Below are 27,963 nucleotides of genomic sequence, written 5' to 3'. Positions count from 1 at the left end.
CATATGTGGCACTCTGGACATCATTCGTTCATTCATTGGTATTATTTATGTTCTTAACTGGGCCACCCCCATATCTTTATAAATGACATGTCATTTGTAAAGACATGCCAGGCTGACAATAGGATCATGTAAACAACACTGCCAGAGCCGCAATGACTTTATAGTAGGTGTGTGAATGATCAACAATCAATATTATTGGCAGAAATAGAGGCCCCAAAATCAAATTTTGCTTAGGGCCCCATGGAGGCTTGGGCCGGCACTGCTAATAATACACTTAATTTTTAAACAGTGTACTGAACATATTGTTGACTTTTCACCAAAACAACACGCCAAAAAAGTAACGTAAAAGTTTGGAAACGCCGCATTTATATGTGTCATGTCATGTAAATGAATAATTTGGTGTACATTCTGCCTCGTTAGTGACTTCCAGGTGCAGCGCAGCGCCCCCTCACTCTTATTTTGAAAGGTCCAACAGGATGTGGATCCTGCTCGCCACTCGCCAGCTTGCCAGGCTTGAACCCAACAAGTCTGCGTGTGTGGCGGTGTTGTACAGCAGCTCAGCAGCTCAGCAGCTCAGCGTCGACCACAAAATGTCATCCATGTAAACATTTGAGAAAGTTTTGCGACGAAAGCTTTTTTCTTTATTTCGTTCTGTCTTTTTTTTTGGACACATAAAGAAGACAAAAGTCACCCCCAGCAGACTACAGGACTGTCCCAGACATGGTAGGTTAGCTAACTATCTTTGTTTTTACTCCGCTAATCATTTATTTGACTTCAATGTTTCACAATTGTCTCTTTTTTTCTCTCTCTATTGATGTTCATGTTACAGTAGAAATGGAGTCGTTTATGGCTGACAGCTGACTTGGTGAGTGTTAACTTTAGCCCTGCTAGTCAAGGTGTGCCTTCAATTATTAGACATTGAAGCTAACATGACTAATTAAATATGTCACATTCATGTCATATTCATGTTGTATTCATGTTGTATTCATGTCTTTGACGGGCTGATTGAAGCTTATTTCCTGCTCAGACTTCAACTAAACACATTTTCTTATCGGTTTGATCAAAACCACCTCTAAAAAAAACTATCTTTAGCAGAGATTGACAGTCAAACTTACTGTGACTGTGCTTTGATTGATTGATTGATTGATTGATTGAAACTTGTATTAGTAGATTGCACAGTGAAGTACATACAGGTAAAAGCCAGTAAATTAGAATATTTTGAAAAACCTGATTTATTTCAGTAATTGCATTCAAAAGGTGTAACTTGTACATTATATTTATTCATTGCACACAGACTGATGCATTCAAATGTTTATTTCATTTAATTTTGATGATTTGAAGTGGCAACAAATGAAAATCCAAAATTCCGTGTGTCACAAAATTAGAATATTACTTAAGGCTAATACAAAAAAGGGATTTTTAGAAATGTTGGCCAACTGAAAAGTATGAAAATGAAAAATATGAGCATGTACAATACTCAATACTTGGTTGGAGCTCCTTTTGCCTCAATTACTGCGTTAATGCGGCGTGGCATGGAGTCGATGAGTTTCTGGCACTGCTCAGGTGTTATGAGAGCCCAGGTTGCTCTGATAGTGGCCTTCAACTCTTCTGCGTTTTTGGGTCTGGCATTCTGCATCTTCCTTTTCACAATACCCCACAGATTTTCTATGGGGCTAAGGTCAGGGGAGTTGGCGGGCCAATTTAGAACAGAAATACCATGGTCCGTAAACCAGGCACGGGTAGATTTTGCGCTGTGTGCAGGCGCCAAGTCCTGTTGGAACTTGAAATCTCCATCTCCATAGAGCAGGTCAGCAGCAGGAAGCATGAAGTGCTCTAAAACTTGCTGGTAGACGGCTGCGTTGACCCTGGATCTCAGGAAACAGAGTGGACCGACACCAGCAGATGACATGGCACCCCAAACCATCACCCAACCATGCAAATTTTGCATTTCCTTTGGAAATCGAGGTCCCAGAGTCTGGAGGAAGACGGGAGAGGCACAGGATCCACGTTGCCTGAAGTCTAGTGTAAAGTTTCCACCATCAGTGATGGTTTGGGGTGCCATGTCATCTGCTGGTGTCGGTCCACTCTGTTTCCTGAGATCCAGGGTCAACGCAGCCGTCTACCAGCAAGTTTTAGAGCACTTCATGCTTCCTGCTGCTGACCTGCTCTATGGAGATGGAGATTTCAAGTTCCAACAGGACTTGGCGCCTGCACACAGCGCAAAATCTACCCGTGCCTGGTTTACGGACCATGGTATTTCTGTTCTAAATTGGCCCGCCAACTCCCCTGACCTTAGCCCCATAGAAAATCTGTGGGGTATTGTGAAAAGGAAGATGCAGAATGCCAGACCCAAAAACGCAGAAGAGTTGAAGGCCACTATCAGAGCAACCTGGGCTCTCATAACACCTGAGCAGTGCCAGAAACTCATCGACTCCATGCCACGCCGCATTAACGCAGTAATTGAGGCAAAAGGAGCTCCAACCAAGTATTGAGTATTGTACATGCTCATATTTTTCATTTTCATACTTTTCAGTTGGCCAACATTTCTAAAAATCCCTTTTTTGTATTAGCCTTAAGTAATATTCTAATTTTGTGACACACGGAATTTTGGGTTTTCATTTGTTGCCACTTCAAATCATCAAAATTAAATGAAATAAACATTTGAATGCATCAGTCTGTGTGCAATGAATAAATATAATGTACAAGTTACACCTTTTGAATGCAATTACTGAAATAAATCAAGTTTTTCAAAATATTCTAATTTACTGGCTTTTACCTGTAGTGTGAGAGTCCAGTCCATAGTGGATCTAACATAATAGTGAGAGTCCAGTCCATAGTGGATCTAACATAATAGTGTGAGAGTCCAGTCCATAGTGGATCTAACATAATAGTGTGAGAGTCCAGTCCATAGTGGCCGGGGTTTGAACTCACAACCCACCCATCTCAGGGCGGACACTCTAATCACTTGGCCACTGAGTAGAATGTTATTGTGTGAATGTTTGGACATTCACACAATAATAATAATAATACATAGATATTTTTTTGGGTGTAGAATGTTATATGTGTGAATGCTTGGACATTCACACAATGATAATAATAATAATAATAACAACAAATAGATGTTTTTTGTGTAGAATGCTATTGTGTAAATGTTTGGACATTCACACAATAATAATAATAATAATGATGACAAATAGATGTTTTTTGGTGTACTTGGACATTCACACAATAATATTAATAAATAGATGTTTTTTGTGTAGAATGTTATTGTGTGAATGTTTGGACATTCACACAACAATAATAGTAATGATAAATGTATGTTTTTTGTGTAGAATGTTATTGTGTGAATGTTTGGACATTCACACAATAATAACGATAAATATATGTTTTTTGGTGTAGAATGTTATATGTGTAAATGCTTGGACATTCACACAATAATAATAAATAGATGTTTTTTTGGTGTAGAATGATGTATGTGTGAATGCTTGGACATTCACACAATGATAAGACTAATAATAATACATATGTTTTTTTCTGTAGAATGTTATTGTGTGAATGTTTGGACATTCACACAATAATAATGATAAATGTATGTTTTTTTGTGTAGAATGTTATTGTGTGAATGTTTGGACATTCACACAATAATAATAATACGTAGATGTTTTTTGTGTAGAATGTTATTGTGTGAATGTTTGGACATTCACACAATAACAATAATAATAAATATATGTTTTTTTGGTGTAGAATGTTATATGTGTAAATGCTTGGACATTCACACAATAATAATAAATATATGTTTTTTTGGTGTAGAATGATGTATTTGTGAATGCTTGGACATTCACACAATGATAATACTAATAATAATAAATATGTTTTTTTCTGTAGAATGTTATTGTGTGAATGTTTGGACATTCACACAATAATAATAATAATGACAAATAGATGTTTTTTGGTGTACTTGGACATTCACACAATAATAATAGTAATGATAAATAGATGTTTTTTGTGTAGAATGTTATTGTGTGAATGTTTGGACATTCACACAATAATAATAATAATAATACATAGATTTTTTTTGGTGTAGAATGTTATATGTGTGAATGTTTGGACATTCACACAATAATAATAATGATGACAAATAGATGTTTTTTGGTGTACTTGGACAGTCACACAATAATAATAATAATAATAATAAATGTTTTTTGTGTAGAATATTATTGTGTGAATGTTTGGACATTCACACAACAATAATAGTAATGATAAATATATGTTTTTTTGTGTGAATGTTTGGACATTCACACAATAATAATAATGATAAATATATGTTTTTTGGTGTAGAATGTTATATGTGTAAATGCTTGGACATTCACACAATAATAATAAATATATGTTTTTTTGGTGTAGAATGATGTATTTGTGAATGCTTGGACATTCACACAATGATAATACTAATAATAATAAATATGTTTTTTTTCTGTAGAATGTTATTGTGTGAATGTTTGGACATTCACACAATAATAATAATAATGACAAATAGATGTTTTTTGGTGTACTTGGACATTCACACAATAATAATAGTAATGATAAATAGATGTTTTTTGTGTAGAATGTCATTGTGTGAATGTTTGGACATTCACACAATAATAATAATGATAAATATATGTTTTTTGGTGTAGAATGTTATATGTGTAAATGCTTGGACATTCACACAATAATAATAGTAATGATAAATAGATGTTTTTTGTGTAGAATGTCATTGTGTGAATGTTTGGACATTCACACAATAATAATAATGATAAATATATGTTTTTTGGTGTAGAATGATGTATTTGTGAATGCTTGGACATTCACACAATGATAATACTAATAATAATAAATATGTTTTTTTCTGTAGAATGTTATTGTGTGAATGTTTGGACATTCACACAATAATAATGATAATTGTATGTTTTTTTGTGTAGAATGTTATTGTGTGAATGTTTGGACATTCACACAATAATAATGATAATTGTATGTTTTTTTGTGTAGAATGTTATTGTGTGAATGTTTGGACATTCACACAATAATAATAATACGTAGATGGTTTTTGTGTAGAATGTTATTGTGTGAATGTTTGGACATTCACACAATAATAATAATAATACGTAGATGTTTTTTGTGTAGAATGTTATTGTGTGAATGTTTGGACATTCACACAATAATAATATGTAGATGTTTTTTGTGTAGAATGTTATTGTGTGAATGTTTGGACATTCACACAATAATAATAATACGTAGATGTTTTTTGTGTAGAATGTTGTTGTGTGAATGTTTGGACATTCACACAATAATAATAATACATAGATGTTTTTTGTGTAGAATGTTATTGTGTGAATGTTTGGACATTCACACAATAATAATAATAATACGTAGATGTTTTTTGTGTAGAATGTTATTGTGTGAATGTTTGGACATTCACACAATAATAATAATAATATGTAGATGTTTTTTGTGTAGAATGTTATTGTGTGAATGTTTGGACATTCACACAATAATAATAATGATAAATAGATGTTTTTTGGTGTAGAATGTTATATGTGTGAATGTTAGGACACAATAAGTAGTAGCCTATAAATGAGCAGCTGGTTGAATGAATGAATGTTTTGCCGCTGCTTCAACAGACTGATGTGCAGTACGGTAGTTATTATTGTGTTGCCTGTAGTTCCAAGGGTTGTTGAGATAATTGTGTGAGCACAAAGTGTCACAGTGACAAACCTCCTGTGGTCTTTGCTGCGTCCCACTTTCCATGAGTGCTGCCATTAATGTGCCAACATCTTTCACCTCCCACTTTCCATATTTCCTGCATGCCTTTGTGACTTTTGGCCCACTTTGTGTGCAAGTGGACCGGAACTGCAGCCAGCCTCCTTTCATCTTTATTCTACTTTCAACAATGTCCATGTCTTCTTTCTAAATGTTGCTTTGAATGAAAACATTAGCACTTGACTTCTTATGTATTATTTTATCTGGGGACTGTCCAAATTGTTAGCATGCAAACTAATTGTTTATATACCGTATTTTCCGCACCATAAGGCGCCCTGGGTTATAAGCCACGCCTTCAATGAACGGCATATTTCAAAACTTTGTCCACCTATAAGCCGCCCCGTGTTATAAGCCGCATCTAACTGCGCTAAAGGAATGTCAAAAAAACAGTCAGATAGGTCAGTCAAACTTGAATAATATATTAAAAACCAGCGTGATGTGGGCGCGCATGGAGTCGTATATCAACATGGACGGAGCTGCGTAAACTTACCTTAACCACTCGCTCATCTTTTCTTCATCCATCCATCCTTTCGAGTTAGCTTTTATGATGACGCCGGCTGGAAAGGTCTCTTTTGGCAAGGTCTTCCTTTTGAATATCACCATGGGTGGAAGTTTCTGGCCATTAGCATGGCAAGCTAGAACCACAGTGAAGGATGACTTCTCATTCCCTGTGGTGCGAATATTCACCGTACGTGCTCCCGTTGTATCCACAGTGCGGTTCACAGGAATATCAAAAGTCAGTGGAACCTCGTCCATGTTGATAATGTTCTCTGGCCGGATCTTTTTTTTCAGCTATCTTGTTTTTACAATATGCACGGAAAGTAGCCAGCTTTTCTTGAAAGTCTTTAGGCAGTTGCTGTGAAATAGTAGTCCGTGTGCGGATGGAGAGATTGCGTCTTGGAAACCTGTCGCTTAGTAGGAGCCATTTTGTGGTCTTTACAGATGTAAACACACAAAGGAAATGAAACGTAATATCCGCGCGCTTCTTCTTCTTCTACGCGGGCGGGTGGTTGCTTACAGTAGAAGAAGAAGCGCTTCCTGTTCTATGGGGGCGGGTGCTTAACTTGGCGGTTGCTTGCGTAGAAGAAGAAGCACTTCCTCTTCTACGGGGAAAAAAGATGGCGGCTGTTTACCGTAGTTGCGAGACCGAAACTTTATGAAAATGAATCTTAATATTAATCCATATATAAAGCGCACCGGGTTATAAGCCGCACTGTCAGCTTTTGAGTAAATTTGTGGTTTTTAGGTGCGGCTAATAGTGCGGAAAATACGGTACACATCTACAGTGCATCTGGAAAGTATTCACAGCTTCACAACTTTTTCCACATTTTGTTACATTACGGCCTTATTCTATAATGGAATAAATTCATTTTTGTCCTCAAAATTCTACACACAATACCCCACAATAACAATGCGAAAAGGTTTTTAAATTTTTTTGCAAGTTTAATAAAATAAAAAAATATCGCATGTTCATAAGTATTGACAGCTTTTGCTCCTCTGTCAGCAATTGTAGCCTCAAGTCTTTCTGAATACCATGCCACACCTATCTTTGCTCATTCTTCTTTGCCCATTCCTCCGTCCAGCACCTCTCAAGCTCCATCAGGTTGGATGGCAAGTGTTGGTTTTCATCCAGGATGTTTCTGTACAAATTCCCTTTTTTTTTATGTATAGTGACGGCTTGGCAGGTGGTACTGATATTTAAATTCTGTTGTTGCACACTGATCTTAAATACCTGACACTTTGAAAACTTTTCAGTAAAGTAAAACCCCAATAATGATAATACTTTTTTTTTTAAATAAATATATATATATATACTAATATATATATAATAATTATTTCTATTGTGGTGTCTATATATGTATGTGTGTGTATATGTGAATGTGTATATGTGTGTGTGTGTGTGTGTGTATACGTTCCCTACTTTTCAACAAAGTAGTGAATTGAAAAGATATACATTTTTAATCCACTACTTTATTGATTTTTAGGGCCCGCATGGCCCATTGTAAAAGGAATCCCAACGGGAGTCCTTTTACAATGGGACATAAGGACCTATTGTTTTTCTAAGGTTTTATTATTATTCCGCCGCCTCTTTGAGCACTAATTTGACCCACTTAACATGCTTCAAAACTCACCATATTTGACCCACACATCAGGACCTGCGAAAATTGTCTTTTAATAAAAAAACCGAACCCCAAAACTCAAAATTGCGCTCTAGCGCCCCCTAGAAAGAAAACTGCTTATAACTCCCAGTACGAATGTTGTAGAGACATGAAACAAAAACCTCTATGTAGGGCTCACTTAGCCCTACTTTTCATTAATTAATTTCCTCGGGCAAAAATCAACAGGAAGTTGGCAATTCCCCCTTCAAGACAAAAATTTACTAAAAACAGTCACTTTTGCCTCTTTGAGCTGTAATTTGACCCCCTTAACATGCTTCAAAACTCACCAAACTGAACACACACATCAGGACTAGCAGAAATTGCGATCTAATAAAAAAACCTAACCCCAAATTTAAAAATTGCGCTCTAGAGCAATTTTTTAATAAAATGGAGAAAAAACTGCTCCTCGGAAGAAGAAAAAATGACAAAACTGCCTGTAACTCCCACTGGGAAGGTCGGAGAGACGTGAAACAAAAACCTCAATGTAGGTCTCACTTAGACCTACATTTCATAAATTGACAACCCCCAGCAAAAATCAACAGGAAGTTTGCTATTCCCCCTTCAAAACAACATTTTTGTAAAAACCGGTCACCTTCCTTCAAAATCTATCTCCTCTGAGCGCGTTTGTCGTTTAGGCTTCAAACTAACACATGAGAGAGATTGAACCCTTGTATATAAAAGTATAGAACAGCTTTTTAATACCTGCTCCGGTTTTGATTTTATGACCCTTCAAAGACCCGCTGCACTGATGCTGCTGCGCTGCTGTTTTTTTAAGATGGCTGCTTAAAAGCAGGAAGCACCAACGTGCCCACACAATGCAGACAAGGTAGGTACACTAGACAAAAGTCTTGGGACACTTCAGACTAAAAGTAGACAAAAGTATTGGGACACTTAGGACTAGCACCTGCCAAATACGCGGGCCCGACCAATGCTGCTTGCAGCTTTAATTTTTTTTAAATTCACTGGGTTATTAAAAAGTGTTGAAAAAAAATGGCTTAAAAATATTTATTTTCAAACTAAAAATATATTTATATATTTGATTCACTGGATTAAAAACATACTTTTTTTCTCCACATTTTGTTTCTTCACTACTTGATTGAAAAGTTTTTCAAAGTGTCAAGTAAAAAAAAATATAAACACACATATATATATATACATATAGGTGGTATCAAAGAAGTATGGAGCATTGTGTAAATTCCCAGATGGACTACTAGAAAAGTGCTATGGTGACATCACTAGTGTACAGGATGTAAATGACAGCTTCAATCCAAAGTATTTGAGGTATGAAAGCGGCGTTCATAAAGTGGGGCGACCTCTCCCTAAGGTTGCTTGTGTCATATTTTTAAATACATTTGTCTTCACGCTGAGTATGATTTTGTGGCCTGATTATTATCCAACACACACACACACAGTATTGTGGTCCTGAGTGTTGTGTTGAGTGTGATGTGAGGGTGCAGATGGATGCTGGGTGGGTGGCAGGATGAGCCAGTGGCCACGTACGTCACTGTGTTGTGTAAGAGATTACACAGCCTGATATCATCTCTAGTCATTAGCCTGAAGGACCTGCCCACACAGTGGGGGGTCACATGTGCAAAACCAGCTCATTTCTTCTAATTATTACTATATTTTTTATTAGGGCTGGATTTTATTCCAAAGATATTCTCATCCACCAGGAGTGTGTCAACACACATGATTACATGAAAATATGATCTGGAAATAAATCAATAATTATCTGGGTTTTCAGACAACCTGATTTTTGCAGGATTTGGTTTCCCATGAAAAGTTTGCCCCGGTTTTCGTACTTCTTTTCAGTTATTATACGGCCAAACGTTGCATGTAATGAGTGAGTCATTAAACAAAAAATTCAGTCTTTCTACTTTTTTTAAATGAGTACGACTGCAACATAATCCAGCTGGGAAAGTTGCACTTTGATAAAGAAGGTGAGGAACACTACAATTAATCACCGATCAGTGTTCAATCAAGTTAAAAGTGATGTTTGATGTTCATTGACACATTTAATCCTTGGTTAAATATATTTGACTGCATGTTCAACTATAAATGTTGTCTACAAAGTGTGCTTGCTCTTCATAGTTTTGTTTTTCTGGAACAGATTCATTATATTTAAATGTTTTCTTATGGGAAAGATCTTTGATTTTTTTTTTTTTACAATTCAGTGTTTGACATTTTGGAACAGATTACTAACAAAAACCAAGGTACAACTAGGACATACTTGCCAACCTTGAGACCTCCGATTTCGGGGGGTGGGGCAGGGGCGTGGTTAAGATATATATGTGTGTGTATATGTGTAAATAAATGAAGTATTTATTTTATTTTAATATATATATATATATATATATATATATATATATATATATATAAATATAAAAATCTCCTGATGATTGAGGGAACCCCCTCATGAAACAGGCCTGTAGAGATGAAGTAGTCTTGTGATTTTTTTCCCACACATACATATATATATATATATATATATATAGAAATACTTGACTTTCAGCGAATTCTAGCTATATATATATATATATAAATATATATATATATATATATTAAAATAAAATAAATACTTCATTTATTTACACATATACACACACATAACACTCATCTACTCATTGTTGAGTTAAGGGTTGAATTGTCCATCCTTGTTCTATTCTCTGTCACTATTTCAGAACACACACATTATACAAATATACATTATAAAATCAATAAGAAAACGGGAGCTCTAATTTGGGAGTCTGAATTGGGATCAGAATTTCCTATATACACATTGCGTACTCACGTCGCCATTTTGTATTGATTACTGCAGCTGTGCACTGGATTCATTCACAAATACAAACTACAACTCACAAACACTTTAGAGTTAGGCTCCACCATCAGAATGTGTACTTAAACTTATAAAGATCACATGGATATTATTCAGTGAGTTGATTCACCAAAACTAACCTGTTATACAGGAGGAAAAAGCACACAGGACGTTTCAATTGTTCACAGACTGGTCGCTCTCATCAGAATGACAAGACACTTCCGGTCTGCAGGTGATAGCATTCAATTGGGATGAAACGCCCTACTGCCCCCTACTGACCAATGTGAATACTGATAAATGTGTAATGACAGCTCCAAAAACGAATTCAAACCACAAAATAAAATAAATAAATCAACACAAAAATGTGACACATTATGGGTGGGTCACATATGCATGTACAGTAGATGGCAGTATTGTCCTGTTTAAAAGTGTCACAACATTGCTGTTTACGGCAGACCAACTGCTTTACTGTAAGCGAAAACTTGACTGCTGTTGTGTTTTGTTACCGCGCTGGGAGGACGTTAATAAAACTGCCTAACAATAAACCCACATAAGAAACCAAGAACTCGCCCTCCATCATTCTACAGTTATAACGTGATTGGGCAGGCACGCTGTTTGTATTGTGGGAAAGCGGACGTGAAAACAGGCTGTCAACACGTCACTCAGGTCCGCATGGGGGCGTGGCCTCCGGCTCCGCCTGAATTTCGGGAGATTTTCGGGTGAAAATTTGTCCCGGGAGGTTTTCGGGAGAGGCGCTGAATTTCGGGAGTTTCCCGGAAAATCCGGGAGGGTTGGCAAGTATGAACTAGGAGTGCAGAAAAAAATCGAATAACATCCGAATTCTAATTTTCAAAAATAGATTAAAAAAATATGTATATTTGCATTTAAAAAAAACAACGTTTTAAGGCCAGCGCAATGCTACCAGAAATACCTTTTTTTAACCTATAACCTAAGGTTTCATTATAATTATAACAAATAATACATTGCCAGAACCAGTTTGAATCGATTCTGAATGGAATTGTCAGCCCAAGAATTGTTAGGTGCCCAAAGATACACACCCCTAGGCAATGTTCCCTCTCATTTTTCATGTGTGTGAGCAAACGCACGGCATGGCAGCTCCCGCCATCAGTGTGTGAATGGGTAAATGTGGAAGTAGTGTCAAAGCGCTTTCAATACCTTGAAGGTAGAAAAGCGCTATACAAGTACAACCCATTTATTATTATCTTAAAACACTAATATGGTTATATATTGTTATTATAATTCCCTTATTGTAATCTGACATAAAAGATAAATACTGAGTTGTATTTTGTGGTTTTTCCAAATCCTGTTTCTCATACAGGATGTGCAGCTGGACCAGACTTACCTGTTTGCTTCTCTTTCTCCACCAGACTTACCTGTTGGCTTCTCTTTTTTCTCTCCAGTTCTTTAATGGAGGACAGGATAGTTTTAATGATGAAACACTAACCTCTCTGCCGTCAATCACCAGCACATTTCTGTCAATCTTATGCTTCGTTTGCTTCTTCTTCATGTGCTGTTTGTTCTTCCCAGGCTGAGGGTTAGTCACGTGACCGGGGAGCGGCGCTCTTATGTAAACGGCCGTTATGAGCCCAGGGCCGTTAAAACACGCCGCTGCCCCGCAGGCTTTTTAACGTATGCCACAACCTCACTTCCTCTTTCAACCACTATGGCCCTCGTGTCTTTGTCCCGCAAGAAGGTGCTTACAAGGTGTGTTAGTCCCCTGATAATGTGTTCATCACAAGATTGTTTTCCAGCCTGTGTAAGAGTGTCAGTGGATGTTCTGTGCTGTGGTGGATTGTTCTAGACACTTTTACATGACCTCCATCACCTCTGTGTGGCCTAGCTTTCTGCAACCTCCCTCAACCCTTCTTCTTCTACCTTCTTCTACATGCTTCTTCTACATGCTTCTTCTACATTCTTCTTCTACCTTCTTCCTCTCCCTTTTTCTTCTACATTCTTCTTCTACCTTCTTCCTCTCCCTTTTTCTTCTACATTCTTCTTCTACCTTCTTCCTCTCCCTTTTTCTTCTACATTCTTCCTCTCCCTTCTTCTTCTACCTTCTTGTATATGCTTCTTCTACATTCTTCTTCTACCTTCTTCCTCTCCCTTTTTCTTCTACATTCTTCCTCTCCCTTCTTGTACATGCTTCTTCTACATTCTTCTTCTACCTTCTTCTACCTTCTTCCTCTCCCTTTTTCTTCTACATTCTTCTTCTACCTTCTTCCTCTCCCTTTTTCTTCTACATTCTTCCTCTCCCTTCTTCTTCTACCTTCTTCTACATGCTTCTTCCACATTCTTCTTCTACCTTCTTCTACATTCTTCTACCTTCTTCCTCCCTTTTTCTTCTACATTCTTCTTCTACCTTCTTCCTCTCCCTTTTTCTTCTACATTCTTCCTCTCCCTTCTTCTTCTACCTTCTTCTTCTACATTCTTCTTCTACCTTCTTCTACATTCTTCTACCTTCTTCCTCCCTTTTTCTTCTACATTCTTCTTCTACCTTCTTCCTCTCCCTTTTTCTTCTACATTCTTCCTCTCCCTTCTTCTTCTACCTTCTTCTTCTACATTCTTCTTCTACCTTCTTCCTCTCCCTTTTTCTTCTACATTCTTCCTCTCCCTTCTTCTTCTACCTTCTTCTTCTACATTCTTCTTCTACCTTCTTCTACATTCTTCTACCTTCTTCCTCCCTTTTTCTTCTACATTCTTCCTCTCCCTTCTTCTTCTACCTTCTTCTTCTACATTCTTCTTCTACCTTCTTCTACATTCTTCTACCTTCTTCCTCCCTTTTTCTTCTACATTCTTCTTCTACCTTCTTCTACATTCTTCTACCTTCTTCCTCCCTTTTTCTTCTACATTCTTCTTCTACCTTCTTCCTCTCCCTTTTTCTTCTACATTCTTCCTCTCCCTTCTTCTTCTACCTTCTTCTTCTACATTCTTCTTCTACCTTCTTCTACGTTCTTCCTCTCCCTTCTTCTTCTACATGCTTCTTCTACATGCTTCTTCTACATTCTTCTTCTACCTTCTTCTTCTACATTCTTCCTCTCCCTTCTTCTTCTCAATCAATCAATCAATCAATCAATGTTTATTTATATAGCCCTAAATCACAAGTGTCTCAAAGGGCTGCACAAGCCACAACAACATCCTACCTTCTTCTTCTACATTCTTCTTCTACATTCTTCTTCTACGTTCTTCCTCTACCTTCTTCTTCTACATGCTTCTTCTACATGCTTCCTCTACATTCTTCCTCTACATTCTTCCTCTCCCTTCTTCTACATTCTTCTTCTACATTCTTCCTCTCCCTTCTTCTTCTACATTCTTCTTCTACGTTCTTCTTCTACATGCTTCTTCTACATTCTTCTTCTACATTCTTCCTCTCCCTTCTTCTTCTAGCTTCTTCTTCTACATTCTTCCTCTCCCTTCTTCTTCTACATTCTTCCTCTCCCTTCTTCTTCTCCCTTCTTCTTCTACATTCTTCTTCTACGTTCTTCTTCTACATGCTTCTTCTACATTCTTCTTCTACATTCTTCTTCTACATTCTTCCTCTCCCTTCTTCTTCTACCTTCTTCTTCTAGCTTCTTCTTCTACATTCTTCCTCTACCTTCTTCTTCTACATTCTTCCTCTCCCTTCTTCTTCTACCTTCTTCTCGCCCAAGTGATCACCACTTCTCTGTGTGTGCGCGTGTGTGTGTGTGTGTGTGTGTGTGTGTGTGTGTGTGTGTGTGTGTGTGTGTGTGTGTGTGTGTGTGACACACCCCACTTCCTGCAGCCTAGTAGTGTGTTTACTTGCAGAGGGTGCGGCCCTGATCCTTTTAGAGTGTTATTGAGATAACGTCCACTACACTATTATTTACTGACAGCCATCCTGATGCTGGGGGGGTAATGGCTGACAATGATGAAAAAGGCAGATATCAATCAATCAATCAATCAAAGATTATTTATATAGCCCTAAATCACGAGTGTCTCAAAGGGCTGCACAAGCCAGTACCAATACATGTTATCATTTTGTGCACAAAAATGCACTTAAACACACACTGAAATCTTTTAACCAGGGTTTTTTTCACGTAATAAAATAGACACACAGTAAATATACTTGGCAGAATAAACATGGAATATTCGTATGGCTTCTTAAGAGCCGTCTTATTTTTCAGTCTTTCAATATGTCCATCTTCTTCTGTTTTACTCTGATTGTTAAGTGTAGCCGTTAAGGATGAAGGCTTAGCCAGTGTTTATGTGACATCACTTCCTGTTGTCAACTCTGTGTGTTTGTGACATCACTTCCTGTTGTCAACTGTGTAGCCATTGTTTATGTGACATCACTTCCTGTTGTCAACTCTGTGTAGCCAGTGTTTATGTGACATCACTTCCTGTTGTCAACTCTGTGTAGCCAGTGTTTATGTGACATCTGAAGAAGGAAAAGTATCTTCCATATGAGGAGGTATGAACAAGTGATGACATAAATCATGGTCCCAATAACATTGCATCTAATAGAGAGCCAAATACCAGAATCCTTGAACATTGCTCCAAAGTCTGGATTTTTTGCTGATTAAATGTGCAGCAATATATGATCAAACAAGATGGCAGCTAAAGAAGGACTTCCCTATTCATCCCCGCCAGGTGAACAGCTGATTTGACCACTTCCTGTGCTGACGTAAGACAAGCCATATGTGAGCATCGGATGAACAAGTACACTATGCTACTAAGACTTAGTGGCTAATAACTGTTAGCTTCTACAGCGGGGTTGCCCAAAGTGCGGCACAGGGGTCATCTGTGGTCCCTGACTCCTTTGTCATCTGTGGTCCCTGACTCCTTTGTCATCTGTGGTCCCTGACTCCTTTGTCATATGTGGTCCCTGACTCCTTTGTCATCTGTGGTCCCTGACTCCTTTGTCATATGTGGTCCCTGACTCCTTTGTCATCTGTTGTCCCTGACTCCTTTGTCATCTGTGGTCCCTGACTCCTTTGTCATCTGTGGTCCCTGACTCCTTTGTCATCTGTGGTCCCTGACTCCTTTGTCATCTGTGGTCCCTGACTCCTTTGTCATCTGTGGTCCCTGACTCCTTTGTCATCTGTGGTCCCTGACTCCTTTGTCATCTGTGGTCCCTGACTCCTTTGTCATCTGTGGTCCCTGACTCCTTAGTCATATGTGGTCCCTGACTCCTTTGTCATCTGTGGTCCCTGACTCCTTTGTCATCTGTGGTCCCTGACTCCTTTGTCATCTGTGGTCCCTGACTCCTTTGTCATCTGTGGTCCCTGACTCCTTTGTCATCTGTGGTCCCTGACTCCTTTGTCATCTGTGGTCCCTGACTCCTTTGTCATCTGTGGTCCCTGACTCCTTTGTCATCTGTGGTCCCTGACTCCTTTGTCATCTGTGGTCCCTGACTCCTTTGTCATCTGTGGTCCCTGACTCCTTTGTCATCTGTGGTCCCTGACTCCTTTGTCATCTGTGGTCCCTGACTCCTTTGTCATCTGTGGTCCCTGACTCCTTTGTCTTATGTGGTCCCTGACTCCTTTGTCATCTGTGGTCCCTGACTCCTTTGTCATCTGTGGTCCCTGACTCCTTTGTCATCTGTGGTCTCTGACTCCTTTGTCATCTGTGGTCCCTGACTCCTTTGTCATCTGTGGTTCCTGACTCCTTTGTCATATGTGGTCCCTGACTCCTTTGTCATATGTGGTCCCTGACTCCTTTGTCATATGTGGTCCCTGACTCCTTTGTCATATGTGGTCCCTGACTCCTTTGTCATCTGTGGTCCCTGACTCCTTTGTCATATGTGGTCCCTGACTCCTTTGTCATCTGTGGTCCCTGACTCATTTGTCATCTGTGATCCCTTTGTCATCTGTGGTCCCTGACTCCTTTGTCATATGTGGTCCCTGACTCCTTTGTCATATGTGGTCCCTGACTCCTTTGTCATATGTGGTCCCTGACTCCTTTGTCATCTGTGGTCCCTGACTCCTTTGTCATCTGTGGTCCCTGACTCCTTTGTCATCTGTGGTCCCTGACTCCTTTGTCATCTGTGGTCCCTGACTCCTTTGTCATCTGTGGTCCCTGACTCCTTTGTCATCTGTGGTCCCTGACTCCTTTGTCATCTGTGGTCCCTGACTCCTTTGTCATCTGTGGTCCCTGACTCCTTTGTCATCTGTGGTCCCTGACTCCTTTGTCATCTGTGGTCCCTGACTCCTTTGTCTTATGTGGTCCCTGACTCCTTTGTCATCTGTGGTCCCTGACTCCTTTGTCATCTGTGGTCCCTGACTCCTTTGTCATCTGTGGTCTCTGACTCCTTTGTCATCTGTGGTCCCTGACTCCTTTGTCATCTGTGGTCCCTGACTCCTTTGTCATATGTGGTCCCTGACTCCTTTGTCATATGTGGTCCCTGACTCCTTTGTCATATGTGGTCCCTGACTCCTTTGTCATCTGTGGTCCCTGACTCCTTTGTCATCTGTGGTCCCTGACTCCTTTGTCATCTGTGGTCCCTGACTCCTTTGTCATATGTGGTCCCTGACTCCTTTGTCATCTGTGGTTCCTGACTCCTTTGTCATCTGTGGTCCCTGACTCCTTTGTCATCTGTGGTCCCTGACTCCTTTGTCATCTGTGGTCCCTGACTCCTTTGTCATCTGTGGTTCCTGACTCCTTTGTCATATGTGGTCCCTGACTCCTTTGTCATCTGTGGTTCCTGACTCCTTTGTCATCTGTGGTCCCTGACTCCTTTGTCATCTGTGGTCCCTGACTCCTTTGTCATCTGTGGTCCCTGACTCCTTTGTCATCTGTGGCCCCTGACTTTTTTGTCGTATGTGGTCCCTGACTCCTTTGTCATCTGTGGTCCCTGACTCCTTTGTCATCTGTGGTCCCTGACTCCTTTGTCATCTGTGGTCCCTGACTCCTTTGTCATCTGTGGTCCCTGACTCCTTTGTCATCTGTGGTCCCTGACTCCTTTGTCATCTGTGGTCCCTGACTCCTTTGTCATCTGTGGTCCCTGACTCCTTTGTCATCTGTGGCCCCTGACTTTTTTGTCGTATGTGGTCCCTGACTCCTTTGTCATCTGTGGTCCCTGACTCCTTTGTCATCTGTGGTCCCTGACTCCTTTGTCATCTGTGGTCCCTGACTCCTTTGTCATCTGTGGTCCCTGACTCCTTTGTCATCTGTGGTCCCTGACTCCTTTGCCATCTGTGGTCCCTGACTCCTTTGCCATCTGTGGTCCCTGACTCCTTTGTCATCAGCCTTAAGCACATTACAAAACACAACAAAATAGACCATGTCTCATGTGCACCCTGCTAGTGACATCTATCAAAATGAGGGCGGTCCCAAAAAGGAGGGATTATTCACATTGACTGTGTGTCGCTTTTAAAAGTGCTCCCCCTCTGGTCAACATATGAAATAACAAGTGTCTGTAAGAAATTGAAGTGCTCCCCCTCTGGTCAACATATGAAATAAGTGTCTGTAAGAAATTGAAGTGCTCCCCCTCTGGTCAACATATGAAATAACAAGTGTCTGTAAGAAATTGAAGTGCTCCTCCTCTGGCCAACATATGAAATAACAAATGTGTGTAAAAAACCTTCTTCCTCTCCCATCTTCTTCTACTTCTACCTTCTTCTTCTGCCTTCTTCTTCTACATGCTCTTCTTCTTCTACCTTCTTCCTCTACATTCTTCTTCTACATTCTTCTACCTTCTTCCTCTCCCTTCTTCTTCTACCTTCTTATTCTACCTTCTTCTTCTGCCTGCTCTTCTTCTTCTACTTTGTTCTTCTACCTTCTTCTTCTGCCTGCTCTTCTTCTTCTGCCTGCTCTTCTTCTTCTACCTTCTTCTTCTGCCTGCTCTTCTTCTTCTACTTTGTTCTTCTACCTTCTTCTTCTACTTTCTTCTACATTCTTCTTCTACCTTCTTCCTCTCCCTTCTTCTTCTACATTCTTCTAATACATTCTTCTTCTACCTTCTTCCTCTACATTCTTCTTCTACCTTCTTCCCCTCCCTTCTTCTTCTACCTGCTCTTCTTCTACTTTGTTCTTCTACCTGCTCTTTTTCTACCTTCTTCCTCTCCCTTATTCTTCTACCTTCTTCTTCTACCTTCTTCTTCTGCCTGCTCTTCTTCTTCTACCTTCTTCTTCTGCCTGCTCTCCTTCTTCTACTTTGTTCTTCTACCTTCTTATTCTACTTTCTTCTACATTCTTCTTCTACCTTCTTCCTCTCCCTTCTTCTTCTACATTCTTCTAATACATTCTTCTTCTACCTTCTTCCTCTACATTCTTCTTCTACCTTCTTCCCCTCCCTTCTTCTTCTACCTGCTTCTTCTACCTTCTTCTTCTACCTGCTCTTCTTCTACTTTGTTCTTCTACCTGCTCTTTTTCTACCTTCTTCCTCTCCCTTATTCTTCTACCTTCTTCCTCTACCTTCTTCTACATTCTTCCTCTACCTTCTTCCTCTCCCTTCTTCTTCTGCCTTCTACCTTCTTCCTCTCCCTTATTCTTCTACTTTCTTCTTCTACCTTCTTCCTCTCCCTTCTTCTTCTGCCTTCTTCTACCTTCTTCCTCTCCCTTCTTCTGCCTTCTTCCTCTCCCTTCTTCTTCTGCCTTCTTCTTCTGCCTTCTTCCTCTCCCTTCTTCTTCTACCTTCTTATTCTACCTTCTTCTTGAACCTGCTCTTCTTCTTCTACTTTGTTCTTCTACCTTCTTCTTCAACCTGCTCTTCTTCTTCTACTTTGTTCTTCTACCTTCTTCTACCTGCTCTTCCTCTCCCTTCTTCTTCTACCTTCTTCCTCTCCCTTCTTCTTCTATCTTCTTCCTTTCACTTCTTCTTCTACGTGCTCTTCTTCCTCTCCCTCCTTTTTCTACCTTCTTCCTCTACCTGCTCTTCTTCTTCTTCTACCTTCTTCTTCTGCCTTCTTCCTTGAATTGAAGTGCTCCCCCTCTGGCCAACATATGAAATAACAAGTGTGTGTAAGAAATTAAAATGTGCCCCCTTTGACCAAAATTAATTTACAAAAAATACAAATTGTGTGTGTGTGTGTGTGTGTGTCTCTCCACAAAACTAATGTAAACTTTTCCATGTTCTTGGTCAGAAGGAGTGAGCCCACCCCACAGCCAGCATGGCACTGGTTCTGCCCGTCTCTGCCGAGCCCCGTGACCCGGCCCACGGTGCACCATCGCGCAGACGACACCGGTCAGGCCCCTCGCCTCCCGCCGCCCCCCTGGACCGCATGGGCTCGGTCGGCAGCCTGGCGCACCCGGGACCCTTCCTCGGAGCGCCGAAGTCTCCGGCGGAACACCTCCTGCACCCCCGCAGTCCTCCGGCCAACAGTCTGTCCAGCAGGGGGCAGGAGAGCGTGAAGTGGGACTACGTGGACGGCTGGACTGACGCCCACGTGGAGGCCGCCGGCCCAACGAGGTACCAAGAGGAAGAGGGCTTGAACGGGAGCGTGGGCGGCCCACCGCCAAGACTGGTACCCGTGTCAGGACAACTGGAGAAGGTGAGTTTTAATGAGACCACTGCAATTAAAAAATGACTAAAGATTGGTGTGTTGTCTGGAAGAACATGGAGAGCACGGTGCTGCGGCCCACCGCCTTCAAAGCCGTCACCCCCAAGAGCCGCACCCCCATGCACTACCTCTCCCCGCGCCACCATGCCCACCGGGAGATGTCGCCTTCCGGGTCAGAGAAGCGCAGCTCGTACAGAGCGGGGCGGCACAGGAGCAGCAGCCAGTCCTGCTCGCTGTCCGACTCGGGCCGCAATTCTCTCTCCAGTCTGCCCCCAGGAGAAGCGGCAGGTCAAAAGAGCACACACGGACATTCCAACTCGGACAGCGGCCGCTCCTCCTCCAGCAAGAGCTCCGGCTCCATCAGTGGGCGGGGTCAGACGCTGTCCGACTGCGGGTCCGGCGGGCGCTCCCCGGGTCCTACGGAGGACTACGAGGGTGCGGTGAGGGACTTGGAGGACAAGCTCAAGGAGAGAGAGGAGGAGCTCCAGCTGCTCCGAGAGAACCTGGAAGAGAACGAGGCCGCCATTTGTCAGGTGACTGCGAGGTTCACGATCTAAGACCCGCTCCAGTCCTGCAGGACTGAGCAAGTCCATGTGGTGACTCGTTCCCAGGTCTACGAGGAGAAGCAGAAGCGATTCGAGCTGGAGCTGGAGGAGCTGAGGCAGAGCTGCGCCACCAGGATGCAGACGGCCTCCCAGAAGGCCCAGCGAGCCCAGCAGGCTCTTCAGATGCAGGTCAGAACCTCAGGCCCCGCCTCTTCCCCCGCCCACAACGCCGCTAACACGTGTGGCCCCGCCTCCTGCAGGTCCATCAGCTCCAGCAGGAAAAGAAGAAGCTGCAGGAGGACTTTGGCCAGCTTCTGAAGGAGCGGGAGCAGCTGGAGGAGCGCTGCACCTCCTACGAGCACCAGAAGATCCAGCTGGGACCTCGACTGGAGGAGAGCAAGTGGGAGGTGAGAGTCTCAGATACTCTTTAACTGGAGGAGAGAGTCTCGGATACTCTTTAACTGGAGGAGAGAGTCTCGGATACTCTTTAACTGGAGGAGAGTCTCAGATACTCTTTAACTGAAGGAGAGTCTCAAATACTCTTTAACTGGAGGAGAGTCTCAGATACTCTTTAACTGGAGGAGAGAGTCTCGGATACTCTTTAACTGGAGGAGAGTCTCAGATACTCTTTAACTGAAGGAGAGTCTCAAATACTCTTTAACTGGAGGAGAGTCTCAGATACTCTTTAACTGGAGGAGAGAGTCTCTGATACTCTTTAACTGGAGGAGAGTCTCAAATACTCTTTAACTGGAGGAGAGAGTCTCAAATACTCTTTAACTGGAGGAGAGTCTCAAATACTCTTTAACTGGAGGAGAGTCTCAGATACTCTTTAACTGGAGGAGAGTCTCAGATACTCTTTAACTGGAGGAGAGTCTCAGATACTCTTTAACTGGAGGAGAGTCTCAAATACTCTTTAACTGGAGGAGAGAGTCTCAGATACTCTTTAACTGGAGGAGAGTCTCAAGTACTCTTTAACTGGAGGAGAGAGTCTCAGATACTCTTTAACTGGAGGAGAGTCTCAAATACTCTTTAACTGGAGGAGTGTCTCAAATACTCTTTAACTGGAGGAGAGAGTCTCAAATACTCTTTAACTGGAGGAGAGTCTCAGATACTCTTTAACTGGAGGAGAGTCTCAAATACTCTTTAACTGGAGGAGAGTCTCAAATACTCTTTAACTGGAGGAGAGTCTCAGATACTCTTTAACTGGAGGAGAGAGTCTCAATACTCTTTAACTGGAGGAGAGAGTCTCAATACTCTTTAACTGGAGGAGAGTCTCAAATACTCTTTAACTGGAGGAGAGTCTCAGATACTCTTTAACTGGAGGAGAGAGTCTCAATACTCTTTAACTGGAGGAGAGAGTCTCAGATACTCTTTAACTGGAGGAAAGAGTCTCAAATACTCTTTAATTGGAGGAGAGTCTCAGATACTCTTTAACTGGAGGAGAGAGTCTCAGATACTCTTTAACTGGAGGAGAGAGTCTCAAATACTCTTTAACTGGAGGAGAGTCTCAAATACTCTTTAACTGGAGGAGAGAGTCTCAATACTCTTTAACTGGAGGAGAGTCTCAAATACTCTTTAACTGGAGGAGAGAGTCTCAAATACTCTTTAACTGGAGGAGAGTCTCAAATACTCTAACTGCAGGAGAGTTTCAGATACTCTTTAACTGGAGGAGAGTCTCAGATACTCTTTAACTGGAGGAGAGTCTCAGATACTCTTTAACTGGAGGAGAGAGTCTCAAATACTCTTTAACTGGAGGAGAGAGTCTCAGATACTCTTTAACTGGAGGAGAGTCTCAGATACTCTTTAACTGGAGGAGAGTCTCAAATACTCTTTAACTGGAGGAGAGAGTCTCAAATACTCTTTAACTGGAGGAGAGTCTCAGATACTCTTTAACTGGAGGAGAGAGTCTCAGATACTCTTTAACTGGAGGAGAGTCTCAGATACTCTTTAACTGGAGGAGAGAGTCTCAGATACTCTTTAACTGGAGGAGATAGTCTCAAATACTCTTTAACTGGAGGAGAGTCTCAGATACTCTTTAACTGGAGGAGAGTCTCAAATACTCTTTAACTGGAGGAGAGTCTCAGATACTCTTTAACTGGAGGAGAGCGTCTCAAATACTCTTTAACTGGAGGAGAGAGTCTCAAATACTCTTTAACTGGAGGAGAGAGTCTCAAATACTCTTTAACTGGAGGAGAGCGTCTCAAATACTCTTTAACTGGAGGAGAGTCTCAGATACTCTAACTGGAGGAGAGAGTCTCAAATACTCTTTAACTGGGGGAGAGTCTCAGATACTCTTTAACTGGAGGAGAGTCTCAAATACTCTTTAACTGGAGGAGAGAGTCTCAAATACTCTTTAACTGGAGGAGAGTCTCAGATACTCTTTAACTGGAGGAGAGAGTCTCAAATACTCTTTAACTGGAGGAGACTCTCAAGTACTCTTTAACTGGAGGAGAGTCTCAGATACTCTTTAACTGGAGGAGAGTCTCAAATACTCTAACTGGAGGAGAGAGTCTCAAATACTCTTTAACTGGAGGAGAGTCTCAAATACTCTTTAACTGGAGGAGAGCGTCTCAAATACTCTTTAACTGGAGGAGAGTCTCAGATACTCTAACTGGAGGAGAGAGTCTCAAATACTCTTTAACTGGGGGAGAGTCTCAGATACTCTTTAACTGGAGGAGAGTCTCAAATACTCTTTAACTGGAGGAGAGAGTCTCAAATACTCTTTAACTGGAGGAGAGTCTCAGATACTCTTTAACTGGAGGAGAGAGTCTCAAATACTCTTTAACTGGAGGAGACTCTCAAGTACTCTTTAACTGGAGGAGAGTCTCAGATACTCTTTAACTGGAGGAGAGTCTCAAATACTCTAACTGGAGGAGAGAGTCTCAAATACTCTTTAACTGGAGGAGAGTCTCAAATACTCTTTAACTGGAGGAGAGCGTCTCAAATACTCTTTAACTGGAGGAGAGTCTCAGATACTCTAACTGGAGGAGAGAGTCTCAAATACTCTTTAACTGGGGGAGAGTCTCAGATACTCTTTAACTGGAGGAGAGAGTCTCAAATACTCTTTAACTGGAGGAGAGTCTCAGATACTCTTTAACTGGAGGAGAGAGTCTCAAATACTCTTTAACTGGAGGAGAGTCTCAGATACTCTTTAACTGGAGGAGAGTCTCAGATACTCTTTAACTGGAGGAGAGTCTCAAATACTCTAACTGGAGGAGAGAGTCTCAAATACTCTTTAACTGGAGGAGAGTCTCAGATACTCTTTAACTGGAGGAGAGTCTCAGATACTCTTTAACTGGAGGAGAGAGTCTCAAATACTCTTTAACTGGAGGAGAGTCTCAGATACTCTTTAACTGGAGGAGAGTCTCAAATACTCTTTAACTGGAGGAGAGAGTCTCAAATACTCTTTCCCTCCTTTTAACTGCTCCTCAGAATGACATCATGGAGATTGTTGACCTCCAGACAGGACACTTAGTCTGAGAACAACAAACATTATCACTAACGTTCTGTTTCAACTTCAAGAAAACTTTGCTGCAATGCTAAGCATTAGCATGTTAGCATTTGTGCCAATGTTGTTGGTATAAAACTAAAAGTTGTGGATATTGTTATTTGGCACTTTCTTCTTAGTATGATAAGTGTTAACATGTTGAATGTTTTAGCATTTTAGCCAATTTTGTCTATATAAAACCAAAAGTCATGTTGTATAGGTTTGGTGTTAGCATTTTAGACAAATGTTATTATGAAACTAAACGTCATGGATATTATCACTTGGTGCTAGCTTACAAGTGTTAGCATTTTAGTACATTTTGTACTTATAAAACTCAAAGTCGTGGCTATTTGGACTTGGCGCTGTCTTCTTAGCATGTTGAGTGTTAACATCTTAAATGTTAGCATTTTAGCCAACTTTGTCTGTATTAAACTAAAAGTCATGTCATATTGTTACTTGGTGCTATCTAATTCCTATCAGGCTTAGTGTTAGCATTTTAGATACATTTTGTTAGTAAGTAACAATATATATTTTACTTGGCGCTATATTGTTAGCACGTTAAGTGTTAACATGTTAAATGTTAGTATTTTAGCTAACTTTGTCTGTTTAAAACAACAAATCATGAATATTGTTACTTGGTGCTATCTTCCAGGCAACATTTTAGCCCCATTTTGGCAGTATAAGACAACATTCCATTGTTATTGTTACTTGTGTTAACATGTTAAATGTTAGCATTTTAGCCAATTGGTTCATATAAAACTAAAAGTCTTATCATATCATATGCAGCAGACAATGCCAGTGTCAATTGTGGCAAACATAACAGTGTGTATCAGAAGTTGAAACTGAGCCAATAAGATGTGCTCCCTGCAAACTGTTTGGCCCATATTCTGCATAACGCAACCAGATATGCAGCAAGCAGCCTTGATGTTGATGTGGAAACATTTTTGTGGCATTTTTTTTTTATTATATATGTTAACTACATTTAAGGGCTTCACGGTGGCAGAGGGGTTAGTGCATCTGCCTCACAATACGAAGGTCCTGAGTAGTCTTGGGTTCAATCCCGGGCTCGGGATCTTTCTGTGTGGAGTTTGCATGTTCTCCCCGTGACTGCGTGGGTTACCTCCGGGTACTCCGGCTTCCTCCCACTTCCAAAGACATGCACCTGGGGATAAGTTGATTGGCAACACTAAATTGGCCCTAGTGTGTGAATGTGAGTGTGAATGTTGTCTGTCTATCTGTGTTGGCCCTGCGATGAGGTGGCGACTTGTCCAGGGTGTACCCCGCCTTCCGCCCGATTGTAGCTGAGATAGGCTCCAGCGCCCCCCGCGACCCCAAAGGGAATAAGCGGTAGAAAATGGATGGATGGAACTACATTTAAGTCCACACATGTTATGCTTTGTGGCACTCTGCACTTGAAAAGGACGGCGTGGCGCAGTGGAAGAATGGCCGTGCGCGACCCGAGGGTCCCTGGTTCAATCCCCACCTAGTACCAACCTTGTCATGTCCGTTGTGTCCTGAGCAAGACACTTCACCCTTGCTCCTGATGGGTGCTGGTTAGCGCCTTGCATGGCAGCTCCCTCCATCAGTGTGTGAATGTGTGTGTGGATGGGTAAATGTGGAAGTAGTGTCAAAGCGCTTTGAGTACCTTGAAGGTAGAAAAGGGCTATACAAGTACAACCCATTTATCATTTATAAAAGATTCATCTCAGTGGTCACTTTTTGAACACCACAATGTATTGAATAAATACAAATACTGTTAACAAACACTTGACTTTAATATTTTTTCCTATTCAGCCACACAAACATCATCTTTAAACCACTCAAAATTGTACTATAAATAAGAGTATACCAGAGTCCTATGTACACCATAGTAATTTATTGATATGCCGCATAATGTCCTCCTTTTTGGTGTCATGGAAATGGTCACCCTAGCACTATCGTGGCAAGTGTTAGCATGCTAAGTATCAGCATGGTAGCTATTTTTTTTAGGTATTAAACTGAAAGTCATGATTATTGGTACTTGGTGCTATATTGCGAGCATGCTAAGTGTTAGCATTTTAGCCTTTTAGGTATAAAACTAAAAATCATGATTATCGTTACTTACGCGGCTAGCACTTTAGCCAACTGTGTAGGTATAAACCCAGAAGTCATACATATTTTTACTTTCAAATGGTGGTATAAGAATGATTGACTTGATGGCCATATTAATCTGGCCCTGGTCCTGGTCCTGGTCTTGCAGGTGTGTCAGAAGTCAGGAGAGATCTCCTTGTTGAAGCAGCAGCTGAAGGAGGTCCAGGGCGAGTTGGCGCAGCGCGTGGGTGAGACGGCGTCGCTGCGAGGTCAGCTGCGTCAGAGCCGTGGCGAGCTGACCAAGGCGCAGGTCCTCCTGCAGGAGGCGGACGGCGGCGCTCGCAGGCGCGGCATGGAGCTGGAGGTGTGCGAGAACGAGCTCCAGCGCCGCAAGAGCGAGGCCGAGCTCCTCCGGGAGAAGGCGGCGCGCCTGGAGGCGGACGTGGCCCACCTGCGGGACGCCGCTCAGGGCAGCAGACAGTGTCAGGTGTTGCGGGGGGAGGAGCTGAGAGCCCAGCTGGCCGCGGAGCGCCAGCGGGCGGAGCGGCGGGCGGGCGTGTTCGAGGAGGAGCGCAGGACGTGGCAGGAGGAGAAGGACAAGGTGCTGCGCTACCAGAAGGAGCTGCAGCACAACTACGTCAACATGCGGCGTAGGAACCAGCAGCTGGAGCACATGCTGCGCGAGCTGAGTCTGGAACTGGACAACCCAGACGACGACGAGGGCAACGAGATCATCTTTGATGACGTCGCCGCCACTCAAATATGACCCTCGCATTCCACCCTTTCATTTCTTACCCTGTCTTCTCATTACTGCTTACGTAAGTTGACCTTTCACCCGCCCACTCACACACCTGCTGCTGCTCACCTGGAAGGAGGCAGCAAACACTGATGGCAACATCTTTAATAATCTCAATATTACATCCTCATCCTCAATCATTCATTATTTGCTCTAATAGTTTAGAGATAGAAAATAGTAATATACACACATATACATGTGTGTATATATATATGTAGATATACCGTATTTTTCGGAGTATAAGTCGCATTTTTTGGGGAAATGTATTTGATAAAAGCCAACACCAAGAATAGACATTTGAAAGGCAATTTAAAATAAATGAAGAATAGTGAACAACAGGCTGAATAAGTGTACGTTATATGAGGCATAAATAACCAACTGGTATGTTAACGTAACATATTATGGTAAGAGTCATTCAAATAACTATAACATATAGAACATGCTATACAATCTGTCACTCCTAATCGCTAAATCCCATGAAATCTTATACGTCTAGTCTCTTACGTGAATGAGATCAATAATATTATTTGATATTTTACGCTAATGTGTTCATCATTTCACACATAAGTCGCTCCTGAGTATAAGTCACACCCCCGACCAAACTATGAAAAAAACTGCGATTTATAGTCCGAAGAATACGGTACATGTATAGTTATTTATATTTATATATATATATATATATATATATACACACACACTAGAGATGCGCGGATAGGCAATTATTTCATCCGCAACCGCATCACAAAAGTCGTCAACCATCCACCCGAACTAACATTTAATCAAAACCGCACCCGCCCGCCATCCGCCACCCGC

The 27,963-nt window shown here is 41.3% G+C and overlaps 1 protein-coding gene across 1 annotated transcript; it reads left to right on the top strand.

Annotated features, from left to right (window-relative positions):
• The first annotated feature begins 540 nt into the window (after window positions 1-540).
• LOC133577795 (leucine zipper putative tumor suppressor 2 homolog) lies at window positions 541-27,347 on the top strand. The gene is made up of 7 exons (XM_061931817.2): window positions 541-723; window positions 830-865; window positions 19,836-20,243; window positions 20,306-20,785; window positions 20,864-20,986; window positions 21,058-21,204; window positions 26,524-27,347. Exons 3-7 carry the CDS (start codon window positions 19,863-19,865, stop codon window positions 27,118-27,120), a joined length of 1,728 nt encoding a protein of 575 aa, XP_061787801.2. The 5' UTR covers window positions 541-723; window positions 830-865; window positions 19,836-19,862; the 3' UTR covers window positions 27,121-27,347.
• Window positions 27,348-27,963: the final 616 nt, after the last annotated feature.

The sequence above is a fragment of the Nerophis lumbriciformis genome, linkage group LG39 (genome assembly GCF_033978685.3).
Source record: "Nerophis lumbriciformis linkage group LG39, RoL_Nlum_v2.1, whole genome shotgun sequence".
Classification (NCBI taxonomy): Eukaryota; Metazoa; Chordata; class Actinopteri; order Syngnathiformes; family Syngnathidae; genus Nerophis; species Nerophis lumbriciformis.
The sequence above is the reverse complement of the archived record's forward strand: the minus strand, read 5'-3'. Positions and strand labels throughout refer to the sequence as shown.

Excerpts from the sequence above, each read along its gene's own strand:
- LOC133577795 (XM_061931817.2), top strand. The coding sequence starts at position 19,863 with ATGGCACTGGTTCTGCCCGTCTCTGCCGAGCCCCGTGACCCGGCCCAC. Across the intron at positions 20,244-20,305 it reads TGTCAGGACAACTGGAGAAG|AACATGGAGAGCACGGTGCT; the intron begins GTGAGTTTTAAT and ends GTTGTCTGGAAG. Across the intron at positions 20,786-20,863 it reads ACGAGGCCGCCATTTGTCAG|GTCTACGAGGAGAAGCAGAA; the intron begins GTGACTGCGAGG and ends ACTCGTTCCCAG.